The following is a 20,536-nucleotide window of genomic DNA, read 5'->3' as shown; positions in this document are numbered from 1 at the left end:
CGCTGTGGCAAGGACGTGAACGCAGACGCGTTGCCATTGTGGAGAGCAGCAGGTGCCATTCGGCGAATGGCAGCGTTATCGCGCATTCTCCGGTTCCAGGTTATGTCAGGGTTACGCACAGCCTATTCAGAAGTGGCCATGCACCGTGTTCAAAGGGCCATTACGAAAATGACCATTAAAATAAATTACTCTCATCGCGGGCAACGTAACGCCCGACAACGCTCGCCAATACCTTGGAATACGTGGCGCGGAAATAGTTCGCCGCGTACGAATCAATTTACGCAAATAATGGCACTGGGAACAGGGCGCAGGGCCGCCGGGCGAAATTTTCACCGCTAGAAACAGTGGACCATCGAACCGAACACCTTTGTGCACAGGAAAATGTTCATCCTCCGTTGGATTTTGGTCACGATAGCAACTGAAATTTCGTGATGAATACGAGTTCTAGAAATCGTCTATCCCGTTACAGTTATTTCGGGCTGCAGGTGGCCGAAGCCATATTTCAAGGAATTTCGAATGGATTATTGAGCAGTCAGATTTGAAATGAATGGCGGTGGCGAAGTTATTACTGGAAATCTTTTTCTGGTGTTTGGTCATTCCATCGCTTGTCCGAAGTATAAAGGTCTTTTCGGGCGTAGAATGAATTACGGATGTTTTTAGCTGTAACCAGTTTAAAATTCATTACGTTTCTCGAAGTCACGAAAATGTATCGCGGCAGAGAATGACGTTGACGCTGAATTAATTACAAAGAAAATGAGATCGTACTTTTAAACGTTAAAATACATAGATTAGAATTTCTTAAATCTTCATTTTTATACACCACTGTATGATTCTCGGTACGCTATTTTTAATCACGATATAGTTTTATAAATAGCGTAATATCAATTTTGAAAGCTATATAAAACTAAAGTAGACACCGACTGAATTGGCCATCTTCCTTCTGTTTCATTCTTGTCATAGGAAAAAGAGGATAGCAGGTATGTTGTAGATTAGGTAAGAAAACCGGAGGGGACCCACATGTAGAAAGACAAAGGCAATATAAAAGGACAGATACAGAATGATATCTCTTAGAAAGATGAGGAGATAAAATAAAGAGGGTATACCTTTGCGAGAAGAAGGGCAAAGGTTACATTAGAAAATAAATATAATACCCGTACCCTTCTTCTATAAAAAGTCACTTAGAATTAATTGAATCGAACGATAAAAATGATAAATTTTTTTCTGAAATATTGTTATTTCGTATAAAATCCATTACTTGTATCTACACGAAAAGGATAATTTCTACTTATGGATAAACAGAGAGAGAGAGAGAGAGAGAGATAAAGAAAGGGAAAAGAATATGGACGTTTGTAGAGGTATTTTTCTTCTTCCTGCTATTTCCTCGTCGACCCCTTTATTTTAACGCTCGATATTACCGTTTTTAGAGGAGCGAACCGTGGCCAGAGCGTTTGACGGCGAATCGAGTGGCGGTACATCGAAATCCTTTTTCGACGCGATTCAGCAAATATTGACGCTTGCAAATTGAAATTTGCATGGACGGCGAAATTGGCAAAATATTTCTGCTCGTAAAAGAACGTTCGGCGACGCGCTGCGTGGCCCGTATAGCGAGAAATGGAAACCCAGCTATGTCGAGAAGCGACGACGTCAACGGTGTTTGCCTCTAGGGAATATCACTCGTTGCCTGACGTAAAACTGAACCCTTAAATTTAATATCACGCGTCCGATCGCCCCGAAAACATCTTTGCTCGCCCTCTTTCTTCGATCGAGTTACTGTCCAGAAAGAAAATTTCATTCGTTTGTATCGTACTGGATTAAGTTCGTTTCTAGTGTTCGATTATTTATTGAATTTTAATTTTTATTATATAGATAACTTCAGTACTGTCGATACCAAGATACCTGTAGCGAAGCTGTCTACTATCAGCGTTAAATCGATATAATTAACGTAATTCACTTGTGTAATTTTTACAAATTATTATCCCACATTTACGAAGCGTATATTTATCGGAAAGAAAATTTGAATATTCTCATCGCCCAATTGTTTCTTAACAACATCACGATTGACGCCTATCAACTACGTAGGACGAGTCTTCTTTTATCAACAAACATTGAAACAATCAATTTATACGATATATTTACTACAATTTAATGGGAACTAACCTATCAAGGTTTCGTAATTTAGAGCGCTATAAAAATTAATAAATCGTTGAAATTTTGTAAAACGCAACGAAAAGTCTGATTTCAAACAGCAGTTCACAATTACAAACCAATTCCTCTTAAATCTAAAAATGTCTTAATTTAAATGTCTAATTTAAAAAATGTCTCTGGTCTCCAAAAAATCTGATTCTCAACATTATCTGGTAATATTTTCAGGGTCCGGTCGGGGAAGTGGGCGGCGTCAGGCTGCCGTTGCAGTCATTACATGGGTACGGATCTGTGTTCATGTACTCGGCGTCGACGAGTCCCGGGGGTGGAAGTGGTCAGGGTGGCGGAGGCGGAGGAGAAGTAACCCTCCGCCTCCGCGAACCCGAGGACATTCCCGAAGAAGTTCTTGCACGCCTTGAGGACACAGCCACCCTCTCCATCTCCCTTCAAGGCGACGCAGTGCTAAGGCTGGGGGCGGCTGGCACGGGTAAGTCCCATTTTTATCTCTTTCTGGTCACCTGTTCTTTCTCTGTATTGGATAAGGAGCAGTAAATATTTTAACAGGATAAAGCTTCATTGTGATTTTCGAGAAATCAATTCGTTCAATTTGTCGTATCTGTCGTTATTGTAGCAGATTTGATGTAGACCACTGCTCAAAAGTTTTATATTCATTTGAACGCTAGATAAAGTTAGGACATAACCAAGAGACGTAGAAAAGCAAAGTTTGTGTGATTTGTACAAAATATAGGTAGGTTAGTAGCGAGAGTGTTAAGAGGATGAAAATTCTGTATTGAGAGTAGCGATAGCTTGAATAACTGGTAAATTCGTTTCTTTTATTAACAAAGCTGAACACAAAATCATTAGTCATTAGTTTATAGGAATAAGAAGAACGTGAAAAGAACGTTTGAATGGGTTTAAATTAGAGTGTTTTAATTCGGTCGGACTAACTTTAATAAGGTTGATGTTTAAAATAAGATTTATTTTATAAAGATACGCTTTTATTATGCACGTATAAATCCACGTGGAAACATTATTACGTAATATTATCAATTCAAAATGTGTATTCCGTATGGAAATTCAATTCCCCTCCGTATTTGCATATAAAACCGATATTTCTTTTTTGACTTTATAATATCACCCTAAGAAACGCCGATTGATAGAATTTTAACGCGAAACGAGATTAGGAATATAGAATGGCTGTAGAAACGTTGATATTCTTCGATAAAAGCATAATCGGAATGTCGAACTATAATCGAATGAACGTTCTTCACTCGGCTGAACGATTAATCGAGGTCAAATTAAAAAGTGTTACGGTGGTCAAAGTCGAGGGACGAGCGGCTGGACGATAAATAATTGGCTTATACGATGCATAAATTCCGGCGGGGTCGCAGCCTTCGTGAAACTTACTCCAGAATTTATTATAATGGGAATCGCCCCCTCGTATTTTTGGGATCGCAATTAATTTTCTCGTTTCCGAAGCGCGCGCGTATGCGACCTCGGCCAGATTAGCCAGCGCGTTTGCACGCGTGTGTGCAGCCTAATGCAGAATTATTTTACTGAAATACGCCGATCCCTGGCACGCATTATCGCCGATACTACTTTTGTGCGATGCATTTTTCGTTGATAAGCTGGCCATTCGTTTCGTTTTATCGGTGCTCGATGCCGCTGCTAGCCTGTCGTGAAATTTGTGAGCTCGATTAGTTGGTGAACGATCGTGCTGCTTGCTCGTATAAGTACACTTTATCGCGTATTAAATATTCAGTCGTAAAATGTTATCCTACGAGGAAATCTTAATTTTACTTCAAATAGGAAGCCAGGGATCCGATAGTTGAATTAAAACAGGTTATTTATTGGTCGTTGTAACTGATTCTGAAGTAAATGAGAGGTTGAAGCGTGTTTCAGTTATACGTGCGACGTTTATACATAGGTTTAATTGCTTATATTACAATTAAGGGTGAATATAGCGAAAAGATTAATTTTTGTAGAATCTTCAAGAAGAAAGTTATGCTTTTCATAGATTTATATATAGATCGATATGTCGATAAAATGTTAAGATCGAGCTGAAAGCTCGCAAAACACACGATCCACCAACTAATAAATAGAACCAAAAATAAACCAATTTCCTCGATGGAAATGTCCATTAAAACGGATTACACTTGCGAACATCTGAAAATGTAGCAAGAAACATCTTTGTAGAATCAGCGAAGCTATTTCATGAAACCGGAGCCGTTCGCTCTAAAAATACACGAGAACACAGTGACGGCTCTAGAAATCTAAATGAACGTCGTACTCGACGTTTCCCCTTGCCGCAATCGTCGGAATCGATTGCATTAACGATTAACTTCGAAGGAGATGGAGGCGTAACCTCGATCGAGTCTCTGCTTTCTCGAAAGACGGAACTTCCAGATTGCTTCAGTTTCGCGTATTTCCATTGAAACTAAACGTATAGCTTTGTTGGCCCAATGGAAACGGTCGCAGCGCGCAGCTTGATCTCGATAAATCGCTTTAAGCATCGCTATTGCAGCCGAGACGGAAGATCGCGTTTCGAAAACATCAGCTGGAAAATAAAAGTTTTCTTATTGCGAACACGGCGTTCGATCTGTTTATTCGAAGAAACTTTTCGATTGAGATGGTCTCTCAAATGGCCAACTGTTCGATATTTCTCGCATGTTCTTCTGCTTCTTCGTCATTCTGTATAACCTGTTTTTCAATATACATACAAATGTAATAGCTTTACAATTGACAGCTACGTTGCAGCGGATCGTATCATCGAAATAAGTATTATGTATTGTATTTACCGATCTCTATGATAGAATCTGAATAGACTATTAATATTAACGTTCTTGAAAATGAGATTTTAGCCAACGAATTTCGTTTTTTATTTTGAATTTATTCTAAACGCTCTGTCCAGCTGTGTTTGTAGCGTGAAATTATAGAAATGAAAAAATATGTATTAAAATTACTTTGTTTCGAAAATAGTTTAACCATCTCCAAGATACGGTAGTCTCAGTTATCTCGACCACAAAGATTAAATATTTGAATGTAGCAAATCTTCTAACACGAAACCAGAAGGAAAACTCAAACGAGTAAATCGCTGAATTATGTACCAAATTTTTCGTTCACGCTCGAATCTAAATACTTTGTCTCGACCATTCGAAACTTAACGATACAAGAACGAAACAACACGAACAAAACTTCACGCGGATTTCGAATTCTCGCAGTTAACTCGAATAACCTCCATTCATATTTCTCTAAACAGCTCTTAAAGCCATCTGGTTGTATCCACCTCGAAGGTCTCATTAAAAGCAGACATTCGTTTCCCGTATTTTTCTGGGGGAAACAGCAGACAAAAGCGGAGAATCCCGGGGCTTTCGCTCTGGCCGAGAGCAACAGAGGAACCACATCGGTAGAGAGCCAGTAGAAACGGATTAAAACTTTTATCAGGGCTTTCAAAGGCAGCTGGTCCACGGGACAGAGGGTGCCCCGTGGCTCTGCCGAAAAGAGGATTCGTGAAACGATCGAACGTTAACTTCCGGACGATTTGTCTGAGCCTCCCACGGTGGTGGCGGCTGCCTCTCGCGTATGCCGCGATAAATCCCGGATTTTCATAAGTTTCCTCTCTCCCTATGGTCCTTATTCGGTCGCGAGAAGGTCGAGCCATCGAAAGCTTTTTCGCCTGTCTCGTGGGCCACGAGTTTTCCCCCCTTCTCTTTCTTCTGCCTCGTATTCTAAGCGTTTCAGCCACGACGCAACGATCGAATCAAGATATATGTCCACCGTTTCTCTTTTTTTTTCCTTTCTTTCCTTTTCTCGGCAAGACGTAGTTGAGAAAGGAAATAGCGAGAGAAAGAAGGAGATTTATCGAAGTTGCGGCTTGTTATCGAGGCTTTACGTCGCTCGAGAGCCGCGATAAAGGTGCTAGCAATTGATTAAGAGGGTCGTTTGCGCCAAGGAAATGCTACTTCAAACGCGACCCCCGCCCGATCTTAGCCGCTTTTCAGGCCTCTTCTGTGCCACACCACTCGGATTCTTTTGTTCCACCTCGTTTCGCGTCAAAACTTTCGCGGTAATCCGACAACCTCGCCGGGAATTCGGAGATTTTACGCCGGTAATCTGGTACGTTTTACCTCGTTGTTCTCCTGGATTCGAAACTGATTTTGCTTGTGTGCACGCGCAGCGGTAACAAAATGTAGGTTGGAATTCGACGACTTGCAGCTCTGGGTGATTATGAGGTAGTAAATTGTCACGCACGTGTAGAATGTATTTCGAATTTATTAGTTGTAATGTATTATATTAGGTGCCTTTTAGAAATTGAAACTTTATGCGCGGCTATAATATAAATTCAATAAAATTACTTAAGAAACTAAAATTCGAAACCTTATAAAGAAATGTTGATAAGGATTAAACAAATTTGTACTTTTTTAACAAATATGTAATTGATCACATTGCAATGTATTAAATTGAATTAGAAATTTCGTCGAACAGCATTTTATTAATAAAACACGTGAAATGTTTGGTTTTTGTTAAGTTTCAATTTGCAAAGCTCAGTCTTCCCCGATAAAAGCAACGGCGCAGTGGTATTAACCAGACTTAGACAGACGCCACGCGACGGTAAACGATACTCGTTTATGGCCAGCCAACACGACGTAAAAGAAGAACCAGAAACAAAGTTGCAGTAAGAAAACTACCGTTTTGCTAAAATCAACATTGCCGCGCGTTTCCTCCTCTAAACTGGAAATTCGAAACAGGACAGGCAATTTTATGGACATTAGCTTGGAAAAAGTGACACCTGCAAACCACACGTTGTGGTGTAGGTTTGCGAAAAAAATCTCAATCGAATTTTCGACGCGTGTTTAGAAATCGATAATCGTTCGGTTACCAACAAGAATAATCGTACGTTTCTATAAATCTATCGGAAGTAGAACGAAAACGTAGCTATATATAGGAATGCGTTGCGGTTGCGTCGATTACATTTCCCAAAATTAATTTCATTAACGTTGGGACAACAAGGTAAATACTCAAATATATTACAATCAAGCCCCTACAGGCTGTAATTACGTGAATTCATTGGTCATGTGTTATTTTAAACATTTACAACAAAGTGGAAAATAATTGATGGATATTCTGCAACGATCATTATGCACCAGTTTGATCGAACGTTGTTATTCGGTGTGTGATCATGATTTCATGATTATCAATCTGTAATAATTTCCTGATACATCCACGTTGGTGAAGAGATATTTTTCCAACCAAAAATATTTTCTAACCTTGGTATTGCTTTTTACGAGTTTCCATAATCTCTATAGCTGTGTTCTTCCTCGAAAATGAAACCTCCAACGAAATTTTATTATTCTCGATATTCCTTTCACTTTCAAACGTTCGGCTTTCTTACAATCTTCTTGATTACGATCGTACCACGCTGCATTTGTATGAAAGGGGATGAAACGATGATCTTGAAGAATTTTATTATCCCCAACTAATCCATATCTCTTGAACCCAGAATTAAACTCCTCTGAAAAAAAACCGTTCTACAAATTCTCGAAATAAATTTACCATTCTCCCAACGATCATTTCCAACAACCAGCAAAAGCAAAAATCTACGAATCTTACGAGTAGAGCTTCGAAGCTCGTGTAACGTTTCTGCGCGGCCATAAACCGCGTAGGAATGGAAACAGGCGAAATAAAGGAATACTCTTGGCGGAATACTCGTCGCGCGTGGCAATAAGTCTGAAATATGCCAGCGTTTTATTCTCGCCGCGCGAATACCTACGAGAAAGAGCGGGTCGCGGCCGAGAAAAAGATCGGTGCGCCGCGACCTGTGAAACTGTAGGGTGGACGGGGGTGCGGGCGTGGATTTCGCGTCGAGGAAAAAATGTCTGCGGTACGCGCGGTTTACATGGCGAACACGAGATGTAGGCAGGGAGGGAAGGTGGACGCAAACAATTCCCGTGGAGCATGCGCCGCGTAAATACGAGCGTGAGACTGTGCAAGAGGGTAGCGAGACGCGATGGGGATGGGTTGCATGCACGTATGCGAAGGAACACCGTGTCGGTGGAGAAAAATACTAGGTAGGGGGTTGTGTACATGCGAGACTCGGCCGGAAAAGTTTGCGGGCAGAGCAATTCTCGTTATAACTTTGGCTCTGCGGAAACTTAAACTGCTGCCGGCCGAACACGCGGAACTTTCCGCCGTTTTCCTGCTCGGGACAATCGTCCCGCTTCTGCTGCCTGTCCTTTCGGTTGGATAGCACGCAGGCGAGAGAACGATCCCTCTACGTTCGTCTTTTTCTCTTGGCTTCCTTCCCGTTTTCTCGTTTTCTCTTCGTACGGCTCGAACTGGTCTTTCCATACGTTGTCGCGGAACTCTGGTTTAGAGAGGTACAAGGAAAGACGTGGTACGAGCTTGTGAATTATTCTACTGATTTTCAATCGTGAACGTTTCGTATTTGAAATTATGAGAAATTTATATGTACTTGCGATTATCGCTCATTTTCACGCAGCAACGATAAAACGTAAGCTTATCCTTGCTCCAAACCTAATATAATCCTAATATGATTATTTTTAAACATCTGTGCGTATAACCTTGTAATTTAAGATCCACTGATGGCAGATGCTTCGTTACAATTTGTAATAATTTCTTTAAATACAAAAAACTACACGCTTTTTCTGAAACTAATTAGAACACTTATACTCTATAAGAAAGATCACACACAAATATGAAAGATCCTTTTAACCTACGTCGCTCGTTCATTCTCTATTTCCTATCATTTTAAGAAGAAGATCTTACCACTCTGCTTTTCCTCCGCCAAACCACACCCCTAATAAAACTTTTAAAAGATTTCTGTCTTCCTACGAGAAAAAAAAAGAACTCGATAAAGTTTCTAAATCGGTACACTCCCCCGCAAAGAAACCGCGTGGTTGATAAAACAACCGAATACATAGAACGCGCAGCGGCTATAGAGGCGGTATTAAAAGACCTAGAACTCGATCGTCGTTATTCCCGGCCGGCTTATCTGAAATTTCGAACCCGGTCTCGCTATCGTATCTCTCGTTCTCCCTTATCTCCGGTCATTAATAGGTCGGCCGCTGGGAACCGCGCGCTTTTTCTTCGAACTGCAATCACCGATCGAATCTTAATCCCGTATACGGTTGGTGTACGCGTGTAGTGTGTGTGTGTGTCTATGTGTGTGTGAGTTCGTACGAGTCCCAGCACTGTTTCTAGAGACGCTTTGGGAGGACAGGTTCCGTTATCCTGGCATCACGTATTTAAGAGGGAGCCGAGGGATACACAGGCTCGCGCACGAAACGAAATTTCATGACCTGTGTTCGTGTAGATCGCACGTGTTCCTTGGTTATCGAGGGTAGCAAACCAACGAACGAGTCCGGAGAAGATTTAACTGTGAACCCGCGCGAGAAAACACGCCCCTCGCCTCGTTAAAGCTATTCATTCAGCTGTCGCCTGATCTTGTCGCCATTGATTCCAAATAAATTCTCGAAAGCGTCGCCCCGAACCTTTCGTTACATGTTTTTGTAACGTGTTGTGTATGAATTGGACAGGGCTTTCTGCTTTCTTTCACGTTCATCCTGGATCACGTTCGTCCTGGGTGTTACATTTTCTGTTGCTGCCGGAGTAGATGTTTGTTCGATGGAGCTTGAGTTCGGTTTCTTTGAGCCGGAGGCAGAATTTTGATATTGTAAAATTATGGTTGAATGCAGAGCTTGATTGTAAGGAATTGATGCTTCTTTGTTTCGTGAATGCAGACTTGGATGTACTGTTTTTGATACCGTAGAAGGGTAATTCAACGGATAGACCGATTGTAAGAATTTAAAGATTCCTTGTTTCTTGGATCTCATTACGATCATTAAATAGACCGATTGTAAGAATTTAAAGATTCCTTGTTTCTTGCATCTCATTACGATCATTAAATAGAAGGCCTATATTTTAATTTTCAATTTCAATTTTTCTTTACTCAAAATTTTTCAAGTTTAGCTGATCGTATATCGTTTTAAGAAAGAAAAAGTAAGCAGGAAAAATGTAATTTCTATAAATAAAAATATTTCCATACGAAAAAATAGACAGACAAATAAGAATTTTATTCGAATAATTCCACGGATTGTAATAACAAATGTTATAATTGTTTGTAACTGTTGGCCGGTGTTCGAGATTTGGTAGTTCGGAAGTTTATAATCTGTGTAATGGAGCAATGAAAGCTTGAGCTTGTTTAATACCACCGATTTCCCGATTCTGCCATTCAACTGTACATTTTAGCATTCATTGCGAGTAATTCTATTAGGGCGCTTAGGCGTGGTATAAAATAGAGTTGTAATTAAATCATCGAACCGTGCCGTGGGTTGTTGAAAATTTGCCAGAATCGATGCCAAAACGCGAAGAATGACAAAACAACGAAATCGGCAAGCAAAGAAAAAGAACATTTGATATTTCTCTCTAAAAATAAAGTTTAACTTTGTCATCGCCCATCCGTTGAAAATATGTAATTAATTGATTGTTGGTTTTTTCTCTGACATAAATCTTTCATTATATAAACATTTCTTAAAAGGAATATGATTTTTTTGACAACTTTCCATACACGTCAACACGATCACAAACACTCTCATTTATATGTTTACGATAGTAAAAGGACTCAAGCAGCCACTCTTTATCTCGAATATCTGTTTATACGACAAATTACGAAATCTATCGACTATAAACGTTTACTGGCAAACAATGCGCCGCACTTCTGTTTCTAATTCCACGCGGCTCGAAAAGACAGCGCGTTTTGTCGTGTTCGTTCAAGATTTATCGCTCGATAAATCGCACCACGCCGCTAATGATTTTGCATGATATTACAGTTCTATAGAATGCCTATTGTCCAGCTATTGTTGTAACGCGTGAACAGTCGCGAACAGCTGGCGCGTGGTCGTCGCAAGTTTGCGTTTAGAAAGCTACTTCTTTTTATGACAAATTAAATTCAGATTAACATCTCTGAATCATCGTGTGTTATCAAACTGTGGATTTTTATGCAATTTATGAGAAATTTGAAAGTGTAAATATAGTAAGAAAATTGCACAAAATGCACACATAATATGTATTTTAACTGATACTTATTTCAAAAATACGTACATGCTATCGACTCGTCATCATTTCTCGAAACTAACTAGAAAATTATTTTTTTCTATTTATCATCTCATAAATACGTATAACTCGCCGAGAGCAGAAAAATCTCTCATTTGTGTGCCCGTTGAACCGACCAATTTTACCCAAGAAGAATTATACACTGTCAGTTTTTAAGTCTTAAACAAATAGATATGTCAACTGGACGATAAGCCTCTTCCTATTCCAATGACGTCAATTCGATGTTAGAAGTAACAGCATTCTTCGGCTAGTTGACGTAAAGATACGCCCACTGACTCGATTTAAATGCGTCGTCTCAACGCATTTCTTCGCACGATCTGAGTCTGTAAGATCGCGCGAAAAAATAACCACTTGAACGCGAGCCTTCGCGTGAGTCACTTGTGAATCCGATAGAAGTCGATATATTCAATAAACTGTTAACGAACGTACGGATTGCTTGTTTCTCGAATCTCATCTTGAATCTGTGTAAATTACTCGTGATGAACGGGAAAATCTTAATTTTAATGTTCTCGATGAAACTGACACAACAAAGATCGATAATCTGGAAGAGTTATTGTTGAATGTACGAGAAAGAAATGGTTTGTTTCACTCAGGAGTTTTCAGACGCGTGTGTAAGCGTTTAGACGCGATTGAGAATAAGCAGGCTATGGAACGAGGATAGGAAATCGTCATTTGCGAATGAATTAATAGCTTTTAAACGTTAAAACGTGATTTTCATGTCCCACTGGCCTGATTTCAATGAAATATGATTCTGTCCTGATATTGACTCGATTAAGTACTCCGCTTTAAATTTAATTATCATGCTTGTAATATTCATTAAAAGTCTGTATTATCGTTTCGAAACTGTTTATTTCTGAAATATGGGACTTTATTATAATATGTCATTAATTAAGTACGCGCCGTCAAAGTGTTATAATAGCGTGTTAATCACGAGATGATAAAACGATTTTACTTAAAATGTTCAAGTTCCCTCGCGCCGTTCTTACTTATGAACCTCTAAGGTCATTCCACTTAACAAGCAACAACGAATATTTAATAGCAATATTTAGATTTTCTTTCTCCAAACAACTTGCACGATACTACAAAAGTATTAATCCTTTCATTTAACCAACCAATTCAAGCTACCATATCAGAGGAAAGCACCATAAAGCTAGAAACGCGTATAACCTGCACAAAGTAGATTGAACCTGTAAAGAACAGACCCCCGCATAGAAGCTGACGCGAAATTAGCTCGAAACCTTTCTCCAGGCGTTACGCCATAAATTAAAGTTTATACGCACCACTGGACTCGTGTTTTTCTTCTCGTCTTCTCTGCCATCCTGTTAAGCGCCTATTTCCAACTGTTTCATGTCGCGTCCAGGTGAATTTTTTCTCTTTTTGTCTCGGCGAATTCCATCGGTCAGACGGCAGATTAATGCAAAAATATCGAGCTGCGCGAAAAGTGTTTCTTTAGTCACGACATTTGCTCTGTTTTCTTCAATCTGTGCGCGGTGCAGACCACGTGTCGAACCGTGTGTCGGCCACTCGATCGAAAGAATCAAAGCAGAATCGCGAAGTTAGGTGAATGTAAACGCGTGAAAGAAAATGTGCGTGGGTTCGCGAATCATTGATTTCTTCATTGTTCCATGGAGGAACTTGGTCAGTTGTTATAACATCGGCGTTACCTCATTGGCTAGAAATTTCGATAACCAGACTTAAACATCTGTAAAGCAAATATTACGTCGCTAGATCGCGAATGTTTGTGCAAAGTTCATTTTTCATGAACGTAACTAAGAAAATAGAACGAACGCAAACGTTTATTCCAGCCATTAGATGTTCTAATAAATATTATACTTTTGATGTTTCAAATTTTCCATCTTATATTCTATTTCTTTAAATAAATTCGTATACATCTTTAATCTACTAATCGCACAACGCTAGATTTCTACGTGTAATGTGTAAAGAACATACGACACCTTGCGGTTCCATTTACTCTACATTTTTCAAAATTCTATTCACGTACAAACCTATTCGTGGTTTATAGATTTGAGTTGTTTGTTCGTGTTTCCTTTGGATAGTTGTTTGCTTGAAATGTTTTACGATGCAAGCGTTTGTACGTGAAAGAGTTGGGAACAGATTTTTAGAGTGGAAGCTTTGAATGGGTTCGAGTGGGTTGAATCGGCATAAAGTAGTGGTAGTTTGTAGCGATTGGTAGTCACAGAGTGACCGTACCTTTGCTCGTTTGTCTCCTTTTTCTGTTTGCCTCGCCCAGTCTAGCTGGTTTAAAACGCAGAGAACGTAAGTCTGTGAGTACACAACGTGTAAGCGCTCTCTCTTTCTCTCTGTTGGAAATATACGAGGTCAGCGTGTATGTTGAGATTGTAAAATAAGGGGTCACATGTGACGTCATTTAAAATTACTCTGATAGCCTGCGGGGTTAAATTGATTTTACACGTAGAATGCAATAACATCAAATTTCTCCCACAATTACATCTAATATTCGCATACTGTTGTATTTTATAACGAAACGAATTATTTCTTATTAAATATAAAATAAACTATTTTTAAATAGAACTTGCATTTGTCACAATGTTACAAGATAATTTTTCAAGACTGGCCATAAAATTTCCATTACATTACTCATTCTATATGTTAGAAAGCTTTCACAATATTGTTACAAATTGGTCCATATCTAAATTATGGTAAATTAACATATACAAACATCGAAATTACCACGAAACTCGCCCTCGGACTTCATACGTCATTTCTGTCATATACTACGTTACAGTGTAACTACATAGTTTCCACCAGGCTTCCGATACTGATTTCCATATGTCACAAAATGTCAACACACCGGCGCACAATAGTATCACTCAACATACAATAGTATCGCTACAACTCTCTAGCCTATCTCGTTCACAATTTCGACTCTAGCAATTACATCGTTGCTATATTTTCCACGCAAACACACGCAAGAATGCGTTAAACTTCTATAGCCTACTAGCCATCTGACGAGAAAATAAGCTGTTTTATCGTCAAGTCTCGTTCCAATCTTGCCATCCTAAATATTCATGCCACAAATTACAAGCCTCTCGCAAACGAATCATCCCCATTCAAAAAAACCATTTCTCCCAATCACGTTGCACATGTAAAACGTTAGACACATAAAAAAACGTCTTCCACCACACACTTTCGAAAAACCACTCGCCGCTACCCACTCTCAAGCTACTACGAACAACTTCGAACAACAAGCTACGCACACAGGGTAAAGACGTGCGAACGATTGAAGATAGGAAAGGGATGCAGCTCCATTCCAATGTCCCGTATTTACCGTGCACGGTTGTATCCCTCGGGACCGGTTTCGAGACCGGTTATAACCCGGGGCGTGCTGGTGTAATCGGCAGCGAGTCGCGTAGGCGTGAGTCGACCGCGGCCGCACATGCCGGCCGCATGCCTACCGGCTAAAACAGATGAGCCGCGCGCGATACATATTTTCACCGGGTTTACCGCGATATTGCCGCGCCACGGAGGATACCTTCGTTCACCTTTGGGACGCCTGTACCTGTCCATACAGCCGCGATCGCAGGATCGACGCGATACCGGATAATGGGGAATTGCCCTCGATCGATCTCGAAGCGGGATCGCTTACGAGGTTGCGTTTCGTGTTGCTTATAACGTCGGTTAACGCGTTGTGCGTGTCTCTGTGTAATAGAACTGTGTCTTATTGCGACGATGATGCGCTGGAATTTTCGTGAATATCGCGCTGGACAGATAGAATTTTTTTGTAGGAAATAAATTTGTTGTGCGGGAAATAATTTTGCTATGGGTGAATTATGTGATGTAGAATCGTAGAAAGATGATCGAACTATCTTTTCCCTTGTGTTTGAGAAAGAGAGCCAGCGTTGATGAAAGTTTGTCGTGTACTCCAGTGGGTTTTTGTGTGCTTTATCGGGGTGTATTTTTGATTGCGGTCCATATTATGATGGAACTTTTGTGGCAGTAAATATCGGAAACGTGACTTTTGAGATAGTGTATACGGTGTTTCGAAATTGTCAAATTATGTACCATAAAACTATGGAATAATAAATTAATTTTCCTATTCTTTGCTCCTGAGGAGATATCTTATATAATTCTTTTATTTCTCTGTCTCTCTCTCTCTCTCTCTATTTCCCTCAGTGATAATAATTTATTTAACTGTTATAATGTATCTTCTAGATTTTCTATAAAAAGAAAAATGTTCCTGTTGTAAAACAATTTTCTTCGCCATTTTGCTTAATGAATATAAAATATCCGCTAACTTTTCAACCATATTATTAAGCGACATCTTCAATTGAAATCGCTTATTATAGCCTTTGATGGCTGATAAAGTAGTGAAGAATCTTTGAAATTAGCAAATCAAAGGATAGAAAGTATGAGGAGGCTGGCAGAGCCAGAAGGAGGACATTAAAGGTGATTTTTAGGTTCGTGGCACCGGAGATGATAGCAATCTTGCGATTATTGGATCCATTTACGGTATGAAAGGCTTTCGCTTCGAACCTTGCTATCCTGTTGCTCGGTCTCATGGACGTGAAACGGAGCGCAGATCATCGTATTAATCGGACGTTAATTACATGTGATCCTTGATCTGCTTAAGCTGATGATTCCAAACATCAGCCGTGAGGAGCGCGCTTCCGTATAAGATAGGTACCATGTATCGATTAAACGCGTGAATTAGATTAATCATCTAATCAGAGCTAGCCTAGCTTACATACAAGTTTCAGAAATATTCTAAATCTTGCAATTAATATTTAACGCGTAATTTTGTAAATCAATCACATTGAACGAAACAAACACATCATATAAAATCTAAAGAAATTTTTGCATCATTTCGTTTATTAGAGAACATAAAATATTCGTAATATAACTTTTATTATTAAGCCACATTTTCAATTGCCATACTACTTATCGTCATTTTGTTGAAATCCTATTTTATTGTGAAATAAAAGCGTAAAAGATATTTGTAATACTTCTACGAATCGATGCGTTAATCGCAGCGATTATGTCTGATATTTCTACTATACTCATGGTAACCATTAACATAGCAACCATTAACTAGAGTAGCAATGGTTTAATCTACGGGAACAGCTATTAGTTACTGCATCCAATAGAGTACGTTACGAGCTCTGACAGCGTGACTGTTCCACGCCAGGAGGTTGGCAAATAGTCACATCTCGTCCGTACACCATACGTTGTCTTATTCGTTGAAGAAACTTGTAAATCGCTAATAAACTTTCTATAACGAATCAATTCAAATAGAATAATTTCCATTGAATGAAAATTACGTATCCTCGAAACATTTTCGATATATAAATGAAAGGACTCGTTTGAGTAAGGAAACCCTAAATTTACATTTCACTTCTATACATTTATTAGACGAATCCTCGTATATAGTACAACAAAAATCTTCGCAATTTTCCCTCCGTCTTTTCAAACGCCGTAATCATTTACCCATAATCCTCTGACGCAATTCCACTAAAATCCACGATGCAGAGTATCGAAAGCACAGATACCGTCTGATACCTAAGCAGCGCTTGGAAACGGAGATTCGGTCGGGATCATCTGGCTCCGGTTCTGGAGCACTGAAATATTTCAGCCGGTACCGCGGCTAAACTCGTTCCGCGTTACGACGTAATGGACGCATTCAGCTAAAAGCGTGATTTCACCGGTCAACGGAAAGTTATAGACCGTAATTGAAGGCACGGTAACAAGAGTTACAGGAAAGCGTAAGAGAAAGAGAGAAAGAGAGAAGTAGAGTGGTTGGCAGCGTCGGGAACGTTTACGAAAACTACAGCAGCGCGTAACTCTCTGGGAAGAGTGGCGGCGACCGGGCGAAGCAAGTGGCAGGGTTTAAATTCGAATTAGCCTACAGGCGAGAGATTCTGCTAGCCTCTGGACAAAGCTAGCCACGGTATTAAGCCATTAGACCGTAACGAGAGTTGATTAAGTGTGCGGGCCAGAGCGGAGGCTACGACACGCAAAAAGTAGAAACTGCGTGGGCGTGCAGGACGCAACGGGAATGCGAATCGAGGGAAAAAATTGAGCCGGCTTCGGGTACGAGGCTGTTTTTTCCATGGAATGTAGAAGCACGCGCTTGGTATTAATCGGGTCTGCGATAAAACCGACGATGTCACCGGCATTTCTTTCTCTGTAATCGATTTCGCTTCTACGTCCTCCGATGCGTCTAGTTTTTAGATTGATGCCTATATCTCGCGGTAGTACCATTCGCTCGATTTTTTCCCCAAGATTTATTTCAGATTCCTGAGAAACTTTCGTGACTATCGTCGGACAGATTAGAATGGTCTTTTCGACGTTCAAAAGTTGAAAGTTCCTTTGATTTGATTAATTTGTAGTAATAGTTAGATCGACGTAGAATATTTAGATTGATTTGGTATATCGTACGTTTGACATAGTGCGTATACTCCACGGTGTGCACTTTGCACGATCTTTTTCTCAAGGTTTATCCAAGATAGAATATTTTAGCCAAGCTATGATAGGATCTGAATTTAAATTCTACGTCGATAACGTGGTTATCGTTATTAGAAGATAATAATTTGTAAGCGATATGTGGATATGTGTGAATCTCCATACTTGAGAAACTGAAATCAAACCGCTCATTCTAAACATTCTAGACAGGAGAAATTTCAAATAACCTCCCTCCTATAATCCACCTCTAATTCCAAAAATGTATAATTCATTGCCAGATTACCATGCCCTTAATTCCGTAGCGTAAAAAAGCGATTCGAAACGACCAAAGAGTCACTACCAGCAGAAACAAAATCGCCTAATCATAGCGGAAAACAAACGAAGGTTCGCGCGTTTCATCCCCTCGGTGGATGCAGGCGAGCTTCAAAGGGGCGTCCCCCGACGATTCGCAATTCGAATCCGTCTGTCAAAGAATGATAATTCGCCACAGTGTATGCGAGCACCGGCCGCGAACGGATTAACATGAAAATCGTGGCCGGGGGGCGCGGGATGCGAAACTTATGCGCGCGAAATTATTTTCGTGCCGGCCAGTGTGAGCCGGGACTTTAATTTGCGATAGAAGCTGACTGCGCTGTCAAAGGGATGCCGCGCGCTTCCAACCCCCTCCAGCACAGCGTGTTCTCCACCCCTTTGCTTGGCCGCCAGCTCCAGCCAGCCAGCCAGCCGATTTAATTAATGTTCCCCGCGTAGATATGGCGGGACCCTCGTCGTGAAACATCGTTCGGCCCTCCCAGCTGTTGGTCCAGAGAGAAAGTCCCGAACGAACGAACGAACGAACGAAATTGCGTTCACCCGGAAATTGCGTTTTTACGATGCCATAATGAGATGTCCATGCGCGAGATATCGGTGGCTCGATGGTTTTTCCCGACGCGAAAACCCAGGCGAATACGTTCCAAAAAACGGCGGAAAAAGTACCTGGCTTGTTGTAATTTTCATATTCGATGCGGTTTTTTAGGGAATGAGGGAAATGAGTTAGTGTTTGTTCGGGATGTTCGGTGAGGTGAACTTTTAGCAATGTTCTCTGCTGGCAATTATTGGACCTGACGGTAGATTGCGCTGGTTTGTCAGTAATGCGATTAAGAAAGGTTCTTTTAGAAGAGAGGGCATTTTTGCGATTAATGTAATTATTTTTTAAGCGACCATTTAAATTTGGAATAATTATTTGTTTGCAATCTGTGACGGCGATAGATACGATTGAAATTTTCAAGCTATTCGTAGGTGGTGTAGTAGTGGTTGTAGATTGCAGTCATTTGTTGAAAGTGGTAGTGCGATTGAGGAACGTTATTGTAGCAGAGCCAGATTCTTTTTACTCAACGTGATTGTTTTTTAAAGAAATTTTTAAAATATTTCGAATTTAGGACAATTATTATTTAACTCTGCTAGCTCTTTCATATCGAACGATCGGTAGAAAAACATTTTAAAAATTGTTAAGAATAATCTGGAGAGGTTTTTGTGCATCTTGAATGGTTGCTCTTTTAATAAGAAGGCACAGAAAAGGGATACATAAATTATGGAGGCTAATGGTGATCGAGGTGGTGCTTATATGGGATCGAGGTCGAAACCTCTTAAGGGCGGCCAGCAAGCAGTAAAAGCAAAGTTTTAAGACGCCTAAAGAAGAACGTTTGACGAGATTAAATAAAAATTTCCTTAGAAACAGAACTCTGTATCGTAAATGAATCAATTACGTAGATCCATCGCAATAGAGAAGAATCCATTTGATAATTATCCGCTATTTGTACCTTTAATTAGATTTTCCAAATTCTGTTTCACAATATAACGTATCAATTTTTGCATAAGATCCGTTTCAAAAAAAGACAAAGATAAAAAGACTACCCGGCTTCCAAGTAAAGTAACGAATTCGGCATAAATTTTTGAACCTATTCTAATTCAAATTATTTAACATTCTAATTTTCCTTTTCTGGCAAAATAGTATTCCGACTATATGGCACAATTTTTCAATTTATTTTATACAGAATTTCAGAGAAACTTTATCATGAATAAATTCATTAAAAATTGGTACGTGGTTTCTACATGTTACGTCGCACAACAGTAATACTATACAGTGATATTTATTAATTCTTTTATCGACGAGAGAAATCCATTAATAAAAAAAAAAAGAAGATCATCGATCTTTTTCTTCGAAAGAAATTCTCCAACCGACATCACACTTTCGTAGTATCTGTCAGAGATCCTGTTGAAGTGTCTCGTTACTGTTGTCCGATTCGTTGAACACAGGGATGATATTCCGGCGGCGTTGTTATTTGGGGAAAACGGGTAAGTGACCTCAGATAAATTGACCACTCAAGCTCCGCAAGAGAACGCATCCTTTACCGTGTTCTCCCTTTGCTATTCTCGTTACGAAGGCAAAGACTTGATCCGTGACTCTGAGGCTTCTACGTCGTACACGTGTCTCAAACTCTAATTAGCTTCTGTATACTTTGCTGGGTAATTGTTTCGGAGGCTGTTGTCAGTGGGAACGAAAGGAGCGTGAATGCAATTAAAGTGGACGACGCTTTGTTAAACGATACGAGTGCTCGGGCGTCAAATACTTTAATATGAAAATTCTCTTTCTATTGTCTTTTATTTCTCACGAATAAATCATAACGAAAATTATGATTTTATTTTGGAATGGAATGATATTTGTTAATTCGTAATTTCTGTAGTTTCTTTTTTAATTTCTGGTGAATGAAATGAACGGATATTTGTCTGTTAATAAATAAGGCAGTTAATAGGGTTCAGGTAATTGGTAAAAGTCGTATTG

At 39.9% G+C, this 20,536-nt stretch overlaps 1 protein-coding gene across 3 annotated transcripts in view; it reads left to right on the top strand.

Moving 5' to 3' along the window:
* The window catches only part of LOC117234671, a 349,263-nt gene that overhangs the window by 112,178 nt on the left and 216,549 nt on the right, over nucleotides 1-20,536 (top strand). For all 3 annotated transcript variants that reach the window (XM_033496110.1, XM_033496109.1, XM_033496111.1), the window contains exon 3: nucleotides 2,371-2,629. In XM_033496110.1, coding sequence (XP_033352001.1) covers nucleotides 2,371-2,629 — 259 coding nt within the window. The remainder of the gene's footprint in view (nucleotides 1-2,370; nucleotides 2,630-20,536) is intronic.

Source organism: Bombus vosnesenskii, unplaced genomic scaffold (genome assembly GCF_011952255.1).
Source record: "Bombus vosnesenskii isolate JDL3184/JDL3185 unplaced genomic scaffold, Bvos_JDL3184-5_v1.1 scf7180000013306, whole genome shotgun sequence".
In the NCBI taxonomy this organism is placed as follows: Eukaryota; Metazoa; Arthropoda; class Insecta; order Hymenoptera; family Apidae; genus Bombus; species Bombus vosnesenskii.
The sequence above is the reverse complement of the archived record's forward strand: the minus strand, read 5'-3'. Positions and strand labels throughout refer to the sequence as shown.